The sequence below is a fragment of the Castanea sativa genome, chromosome 9 (assembly GCF_040712315.1).
Source record: "Castanea sativa cultivar Marrone di Chiusa Pesio chromosome 9, ASM4071231v1".
Lineage (NCBI taxonomy): Eukaryota > Viridiplantae > Streptophyta > Magnoliopsida > Fagales > Fagaceae > Castanea > Castanea sativa.
In genome coordinates this window covers 10224887-10234308 of record NC_134021.1, presented here as the reverse complement: position 1 = coordinate 10234308, position 9422 = coordinate 10224887, and the positions used below count along the sequence as shown (strand labels likewise).

General features: G+C 32.6%; 1 protein-coding gene across 2 annotated transcripts; it reads right to left on the bottom strand.

Annotated features, from left to right (window-relative positions):
- Window positions 1-1367: 1367 nt before the first annotated feature.
- On the bottom strand, window positions 1368-7440 carry LOC142610782 (putative purple acid phosphatase 20). 2 transcript variants are annotated; one of them, XM_075782718.1, is made up of 5 exons: window positions 7115-7440; window positions 3642-3933; window positions 2240-2814; window positions 1887-1975; window positions 1368-1737 (listed from the first exon to the last, which is right to left on the bottom strand). In XM_075782718.1, the coding sequence occupies exons 1-5, from the start codon at window positions 7268-7270 to the stop codon at window positions 1548-1550; spliced, it is 1302 nt and encodes a 433-aa protein (XP_075638833.1). In that variant the 5' UTR covers window positions 7271-7440; the 3' UTR covers window positions 1368-1547. The 2 variants fall into 2 exon arrangements, with proteins under 2 accessions (XP_075638833.1, XP_075638834.1); XM_075782719.1 differs by lacking the exon at window positions 7115-7440 and adding an exon at window positions 5337-5504.
- Window positions 7441-9422: the final 1982 nt, after the last annotated feature.

Sequence of the window (9422 nt, the reverse complement as noted above, 5' to 3'; positions counted from 1 at the left end):
GAGGACAAAGGTAAAGAGTAATGGGTCAACTTTGATTATCGAGGACCTAGGCCACCTTTGGAAGGGTTTAGGGAGGTAATCGTTATGGAAGGATAAGTTTCAGGGAAAGTAGCTGAAAACTCAGTTAACCTTGAATGACAAAATATCTGGGAAGAAGTCTACCACCGCCACCTTAAATGCACTGTACCAAATGATCTGACCACATTTATGCACCTGAACAGTGGCAATTCAGCTCACAGCTACCTACCAAGCTTTCAAGAGGTCTTGATGAGACAAGCATCCAAAGGATTTTCTACTAGATCAACAAGTGGAAGACTGAAATGAAGGGGAGCAGGACTATATAAAGAAGTGATCATCATGAAAATGGGGCATGTAATAGTAAAGGAACAGAAAAAGAAAAAGGAGAACAATGTGTATATACATAAACTGGGGTTGAATATAAGAATATATCATCCTCGGACTTGATTGAGGAGAGTTATTTCCATTAATCCGTGTTTTTAATCTCACTGTCTTGAGTCCTATCAACTGTGGTCCATTTTTGTTTGTAGTGTCATTCCCTAGATCAACCCATTCTCTTACAAAGTAATAAATACATTGTTTTGGGCTTAGTGGGTCACTGTCCATTGTTCTTGGTGGGCTTGAGCTCATTTCACGTCCTTATAGTTAGTAATATATCAAACACAGAAATATTTCTAGTTAATAATTGGTTGTTAAGGGTTTTTTTTTTTTTTTTTTTGAGAAGGAAGACAATGAATTTTGTTCCGAAAATGAGGCTAAATCAGCTTGAACAAAAGTGAAAATTGATGATGGAACATCTTCCATCTAGATTACACTGTTTGGATAATTTGTTGCTAACTTAGCCAAATAATGTGCTACTTTGTTACCCTCCCTCTTTACATGAGAGTGAGATAATTCAGAAAAAAAAAAAAAAATATATATATATATATATATATATATATATATATATATATATATATTTATAGGACGCCAAGCCTGGTTCACCTGAATTGCTTGTTAAGTTCACAGGTAATTAATGTCATTAGTATATTTTCATCTATAATATAAAAAATTTAATTAGAATACAAACATTCATTGCAAATTTGCAAATTGAATGAGTCAATAAAGAAATAAAGTAAAAATTTTATAGTAATTATAAAGGCTTGATAAGCGGGTCATGTAGCAATGTGTTTGAATTTAATCTAAGTTTTACCTATTAAAATTTATATAAAAAGTTTAATTTCATAAACTTGCATGGTAGGAGATAGAAACAGTTTAGAAAAGGTACAGTGAACTACTCCCATTGTGTAGAGGTATAACCTATTACTCCTCTTTAATGAACTGAAAAAAAAAAAAAAAATTCACTCTAGTTTTGAGTAAAGAATGAGAAATTTATTTTACATAATACTTTTAACATTAAATAATGTACAAAGACTGACATAGGTTTCCAGGTACAACAATTATTTCCTGGTAAACAATTAGATTAATGCATCTTTATCATTTTTCTTTATTTGATTAAAGTACATGAATGGAACGTGTATTTTCACATTTTAGTTTTGCACTTTACAAGCAGGTACAGATGATAGGCTTGTCAACCAGAGTGAGTCACTAGTAACAGCCTCATCATCATCATTTCTGTGCCATGTCCAGAGAGCATTCGTTGAATTCACAATGTTGAGTTCCCCATGCCCAAAGCTTGCTTCCCTGAAAAGGGATATAGCAGGCTTTGGTTTTTGATACCTGTAAGATCAAGAATGCACGAAGTTAATTATATGAAAATAATGAAAAAAAAAAAAAGAGTTTAATTTGTCCTTGCTATAGCTATAATAATCACTTTCATTTAATATGATCCATTTTTATGATTTTGAATATACGAATTAGTATCTTACTTGCTAGCAAGGCCTTCACGGTTTCCACCATCACCAATGTTGATATACACTGGAGCACAATTGTCATTATTCCCATTGTAAACGCGAGTCTGAGAGAGAAGCACCAATAACAAATGGAAGCATATCAATGACACTGAATTCTTCCACTAATTAGAACAACAAATGTGGTGCTCAAAACTAATAAAAAGTTAAAAACAAGTCACTTAATATAAAAAATGAACATTATATATAGATTTCTTAAATCCATATCATTTTCCTGAGTTGTACGTACAAAGAGATTAGAGCATAGTCAATCATGCAAGAAAACTAAATTTAAGAAATGGCAATGAAAGTAGAGCAAAACTAGAACTTACAAAGCGTTCATAGGCATGTACATGTCCAGCAAAAACAACATCCACACGAGCTTGATAAAGTAACTTTTCCATGGATGCCTTCATGTCAATCGACTCTTTCTCCCCTTGATGAGCAGTATTGGTATTGTACCATGGTGCATGAACAAGCACTAAGGTCCAAGGAGTTTTGTTCCTATCAATCTTCCCCAAGTCTGCCTGTAACCAACTATACTGTGAAGAAGTAGGACCAAAGTCTGTGTACGAACCCAACATGATAACATGTACCCCAGCTACGTCGAAAGAATAGTATAGGTTTGAGTCTGAGCCACTCTCTTCAAATGGCATGCGCCATCTTGCATTATAGGCTGTGAAGGGTTCTTTGTGAATTAATGGGATTTTCTCAGTCTCGTGGTTGCCTTGGGTCACCATCCAAGGCCTCTGGCTAGCCAATGGCTCCACAAGCCTCCCAAATGAGTCCCAAAGAGGCTGGATGAAATCGGCATATGATAAGTCTCCTGGCAATAGCAGCATGTCATAGTTTGACTGTGCTATATGTTGGAGGGTTGAGTTGGTCCAATCTGTCTGTCCAAGATCACCTGCATTATACATTAAACATTAAGTAAAATGGCACAATATATGAATATGAAATATGGAAAACATATGGGTGTTAATTTAAGGCTGAAGAATTTAAAGGAGATCCTTAAAGTTGAAAACTAAATTTAAGGCTAAAACTGAAATTTATTTTTATTTTTTAAGAAAAAGAAAAAGAAAAAGAAAAAGAAAAGAACACTATAATTCTTTTCAAATACTCAAAATGTTAAAGAGCTTTTTAGTCAAAATTCTATATCATAAATACTCTTTTATTGAAGTTCTACACTTAAAATTATACATCCTGCAATAATGTCAAATAGACACATGGTATTCAAATTACTCACTAATTGTAACATAATGGTTAACAATATGTATATCAAGAAATACTTTAGACAAAATAGTTTTAACAACAAATTTCCAATCAGTTGAGTTGACAAGTTATTGCTAATTCTCAAATGGGCTCATTATTAACATTACTATATTATCTATCATTTAAAATTTGTCATTTCAAAAAGTTGTGAAATTTGTTGTGGTGTGTTTTGTTAGAAGTATGTGGTTAAATGATTAAATTTACCATATCTCAATAACTTAAATTTTTGGGATAATCAGTAATTTAATGTGGTATTAGAATAGGAGGTTCTGAGTTCAATTCCTGTCTCTTTTACTCTACCTCCTATTAAAATTCTCACGTGTTGGGCATCACTAAAATGTAGTTTCGGTCCACATGTGAGGAAAAGTGTTAGAAGTATGTGATTAAATGATTATATTTACCATATCTTAATAGATTAAACTTCTATTAACAATAACATGTGTATAGTAAGCATTTACATACCTACAACAGCAAAATTAATTGGGAATTGAGCTGGTGGAGTTTTGAAACTGAGCTCGGGGGCCGAATTTGAGCCGCAGCGGTAGTAGTAAACTGTATTAGGGTTTAATGGACCAATCACTACTTCATGAATTTCACCAGACTTGTACGTCAAGTAATTATATGAAGATGTAGTCCCAGTTACAGAAGTTCCTTGTGCCCCAGGAGTTGTTGTATATTCTACTGTTGCTGGGGTTGAGCTATCAGTAATCCATGAAATCCTCATTTTGTCTTCGCCAACTGAAGATATATGCACCTGCAGTAACACATCAGTATTATTGAAAGGTATAAACCATTTCAAGCCCAATTAATTAATATATGTTGGACATAGACATTTGGACCATATATTAGTACTTAATAGCTCTAAATTAGCCATTCCAATAGGGTGTTTGCATGAAATGAATAGGATACTGATTGCATTTAAAATTTTGATTAATTGTATCAAGGAAAAGAGAATAAGCAACGAAGTTTTTGTACAATATATCCACAGCCAATTTTTGTATATAATGCAAAGAATGATTGTATAGGTGTTTCAAGTAATACTTATGCCTCAAGGTTGGAAAAAAAAAAATTCAATCAACTAATCAAGGTTGACGACAAGAGATGTTATTAGAGTTTAACAAATCATTTTTCTATAATCAAATCCTATATTTTGCTTCGAAAATTTAAACCATAATATAAATGAAACTGTATACACATGAAAATATCAAAAACCAAAAGTCAGTGAATTCTATTTAAAATGGCACTTCCTTTTATCATAACGGAATAAAATTAGAAAGTAAGATATCTGATTTTATAATATCTATTGCCTGTTGGATAGGTGTATTATTATTATTACTCTAATAAAAACCTTTTCAAAACCTAAAAAAAAGTACAGCCCAAGTCCACTTATTAATAAATGGGCTACATGTTAACTTACTAAATTAAACACAGACCAACCCCAATTCTTTTTGGTTGTAGCGGAAGTTGAAGTCCATCCGATCCATTTAGTAATCAAAATAGATTTTTTTTTTCTTCGATAAGAACTATATTAATAACTCACACAGAAAATTATATATATAAAATCACCATGAAAACAAGGCCATAAGTCAACCTCATGAAGGTATATTTTTTTTTTTTTTGGGGGGGCTAAATTAAAGGTATATTCAATTATTCGTAGGGAATCTGAACCAGGTTTTACTTTGGGTAAATTGTCTGGACTAATTTCACTGAACTTAGTCCCTCTCCTTTCACTTAAATAATCTCTTAGACCAAACCCGGATTTCACAACTTTGACAAATCACTCCCATTTCTCAGTTTGGATTATTGAATCATAAAGTTACTCAAAAAAAAAAAAAAAGATTATTGAATCATAAAAATAATTACAGTACTACATGACTACAATGCAAGAAAATTTGCTACCGGAAAGAATAATAATAAATAGCTGCCTAACTCTTAACCTCAAAATACGGAGCTTAATTCTAAAATCACATTCTACAAATTTCATTAAAAAAAAAAAACATAGAATATAATACAGCATTATTCTAGCTCCAGATCCAGGGACAACAATGGGCTACAATATAAAATTACATGAATAAATATCTTTCCAATTTTTTTAACGACAGATTAAAAAAAAAAAGGACCGCCCCAGAATTCATTGAATATATAAGAATTAAGTACCTGCTGAGGAGAAGCAGACTTAAGATTTTCCGGTTGTTGCACAATGAAATTTGGCCGAGCCGGCGGGCGATTGTACGTATCTAGATTGCCCAAGAATCCATTGAAGGCTAGGCCAGTGGATACCAGAAACAACCCCAGCCCTCGGACAGCCATTTATGCCAGCTCAAAATCGATATTGAGCTGATTTTTAATTTTGTTTTTTTTTACGTTATCATTTATGAGTGAGAAAATATCTTCTATATATGTGTCTTTTTCACTCTTTTTGCATGGACATAGAAATTTCAGTTACATTACATACGTTACAAGACAAGGCTAGCTAGGGTCACATTCCCATCGCATTAATGTTACTCGATAAAATTTGTGGGACACAAAGTGGAATAATCTGACTAAAAACTACTTCCTTATATGAACAAAATGTGACGAAAAAATCTAGTGGCTTATTAATCTCGAACGCACACTAGTGACGAAAAAATCTATGAGTCCGTTTGGATAGAACTTATTGCTGAAAACTGAAAACTGAAAACTGAAAACACTGTAGCAAAATAATTTTTTAATGTGTAAAAAAACACTGTTCACTCTTTTTTTACTGTTTATATGCCTTGGTGCACTGTTCATGTAGCGCTGGTCTTTAAAAAAAAAAAAACGCAAACGCAGAAGGGAAAACGGGAATCCAAACAGGCAAATAATATTAGGAAGTCTTTGTCAGAAAATATTCCCAGGTATATAAGATATGAGTATGACCTTCCATTGTGGCACCAAATTTCTATCTCGTTCTTGTTTTCTCAGAAGATTGAAAGTGTTCAGCGAATAAGCTAGGTGGATATTTATGAGTTGGTTATTTTTCCATTGACAAAGGCTAATCTGTGTACTTACAACCTGGGAGGCTAGGAGTAATAGGATGAAGATAAAGAAACGAATAAAAAAACAAAACAAAAGCTGAAGCCCACTTACGGCCATATTGGGCTTAGGTTGGACTTTCTCACTAAGAGAGGGTTTGGATCCACGTTCACGTCTGCGTTTCTCTTCATTGCGCGTTTTCAGCTTTTTTTTTTTTTTTTTTTTTTTTTCAGCCGCTGTTGTTGACCAATTCTCCTCATGAACAGTGCATTCGTGCACTGTTCACGGACCCACAAATTTCACTTTTCAGCAACTTTTTCATTAAAAATGGGTCCCGCGGTACTATTCACACATTTTAAAATTATTTTACTACAGTGTTTTCAGTTTTCAGTTTTCAGTTTTCAGCAATAAGTTCTATCCAAACGGACCCTAAGTGGCCAGATTTTAATAGAGAGTTTTAACATTTTCTAAGAGAGTCTATATATATATATATATATATATATATATAGACACACACGGGATGAAAACATTTTCCTAGAAAAGACTAGAAATTCACACTTCATGATGTTAACATCTCATCTTTCGGTCTTAGTGTTGAGTAAGAAAATCAAATTAAGACTAAATTTAATAACCTGTCTAGGCAAACTCCCTCGTCCCAATTCTCATCAAAGCCAACAAATTATATGTTACTATTCAACATCAAACTTTTATCTCTCTTTTTTAATTGTGTTCTTCGATATAAACAAAACATTCCTCATTGGCTGTATTTCATGCAGCATAGAAATCCCCGCAATAAATACACAACAAGAGGATAATTATATTGATAAAAAAAAAGGACCCACAAAATTTAGTTTTCATGATCTTCGGCAACAGATTCATACACTGAAAACAAGAATTGCCAAACATATATACATCTATGAAGGCATAAAATTTATGAATACCTGTTGTGGAGAAGAATCATCAAGATCTTCCAAGTGGCGAACAATGAGGTCCTTGCGCATAGGTGGGCGATTGTATGAATAAACGCCATCAATGGATCCGGCAAAGGCCAAGGCCACTGCAAATGTTAGAACCAGTCTCAACCTTCGCAAATCCATGGTGGTTCTAGACTAGACGAGGCTTTTTTCTTCTTTGAGAGTAAGTGATATTTGATATATATTCACACAGAGAGCTAGCCCTCAAAGAATAAGAGGAAGATGACAAATTAAAGAGGCTCGCATGCGTGAAGAGGTACCAAACGGAGTTGAAATTTTTTTCTCATCCGTTATGTTTATTTATTTTATTTTTTTCTCAGATACAAGGATTGGTGTCATTATATAAACGCAAAATCATGACCATGACATTAGCGTCTTAGACCAAACTCACTGGACTATAATCCACACGTGAAAAGTACATACGAAAATACACGTGGCAATGGTAATTGTGTCTAGGCATGTACGTACGTTAGAGGGTTATGATTTTTCAAAAAATGGAAAATTTTCTTTTTACTATTTATATTTATAGATATTGTCGTATATATGGTACAGAATATGATGGTGAGTTTACTGGGGTAGGCCTTAATTTGTTGCCAAACATTTCGTCACGGTGTGGTTGTTGCATTCAATTTCGGCCACGGCTTCCTTTTCAGCGACAGCTTTTGAAAACGAATTTATATAGTTACTAAATTATTATCTTGATAATTTATAATACTATCGTTGGCAGAAAATACTATATAAATTCGTTTCAGTGAAGAGGTGATAGTATTATCAACTTCAATGACAATTTATATTGGCGTATTTTAGTAACTATATTATGGATCAAGTTGATAATATAGTTACTAAAATTCGGCCAATATAAATGCTTATTGAAGTCGATAACATAGTTACTAAAATATGCATGTTATATTGTATGAATAATGCTAGAGAAACAAATTATTTTATAAAAAATTTTACAAATTGTTGATATTTTGAGTGATTATTATCACATCAGCTTTTTATTTAAAACTTTATATATCTTACCACGCGTAATAATATCTCAATAAACTCACAATTAAGTTGAATTTTTAAATGAATATTAGAATTAAATGAGGATGGTTGTGCTCAGTCTTTAATATATAATAGGATAATGTAGCATGTTAGGATTAGTAGGGTAAAACACAACTTGTGTTTTACACTACAACTTTACAGAATTTTATCTCTTTTGAAAAATACATCCTTTAAGTTCTATATTATAAAATTTCCATATATTGTACAGAATTGCAAAAAAATGTTAATAAAAAGTTAATTATAAAATTTTGTAATAGAGGCTTGATAATTAAGTAGGTCAGGTCAGAGAGATGCTACGTCTACAACATTTTTACAACAAATTACAAGTGGTTAGTTGTTATTAGTTCAAATTTGAACCTAACACGAAGATTACTTTTTTACCTCAACAATAACAATCAGTAACAACCTGCCACTTAGAATTTGTTGTAAAAGTGTTGTGAACATATCATTTTTCGGTCAAGTATAGGGTTCAACCCAGTCAGGTGGTGATTGTCATTGAGCTGGCCACTATTGAGCAAGAGATCCATGCTATGATGCTATCAATGCATGTTCCATATTCCCTTTATTGGCTGCTTTCCTTTGTTTATATATACAAGTCCTAGGTATGGTGAAGCGTTTCTCAAAAAAAAAAAAAAAAAAAAGGTATGGTGAAGTATTTTGTGGAACGATCTTAGTCAAATTGCCTCTTTACATCATTTATCTTAAGTTTTGTTGGGAGACTTCAACAAAAGGTTTTTCTAGTGAGAATAAATTTAGGGGGTAGACCAGTTAATTGCTCTCCTGCCTAGAAGATAAAATTTGGAGGGTAGGCGAGTTATTCTAAATTATTCTCTTGCAAATGTTCAACTTCTTCTTTTTTTTAGACAACAATGGCATGTATTATGACAGACTCTCTTCCACAGTGGATGCTAAATTTTTTTTGTTAAGTCTTTTAATTTTAATGAAGTCTGCTCTTTACCAAAAAATAGAATAAAGAATTAAAAAAAAAAATCGGCATCACATATTTTTATCTACCATTTTATAACAAAATTGTTTATTTTCATTTGATACAATAGTCAGCTAGTGAAATTCCTAATCCCGTTATAAAAATAGTGTCAGTATTATAACTTTCACTGACCACTAATTAATATTCTTACAATCTCATCTACTACCTCCATGGTCTTCTTCTATAGATATACCATTAGAAAAAGGATTTTCCGTTTGATCTTATCCTTTAAATTGTCAT

Bases quoted from the DNA above. Each gene is read 5' to 3' on its own strand.
- LOC142610782 (XM_075782718.1), bottom strand. From the start codon at position 7,270: ATGGATTTGCGAAGGTTGAGACTGGTTCTAACATTTGCAGTGGCCTTG. The intron at 3,934-7,114 runs GTATTCATAAAT...GTGTTACTGCAG, and splicing joins ATGATTCTTCTCCACAACAG to GTGCATATATCTTCAGTTGG. The intron at 1,738-1,886 runs GTAAGATACTAA...TTGATCTTACAG, and splicing joins CGTGAAGGCCTTGCTAGCAA to GTATCAAAAACCAAAGCCTG.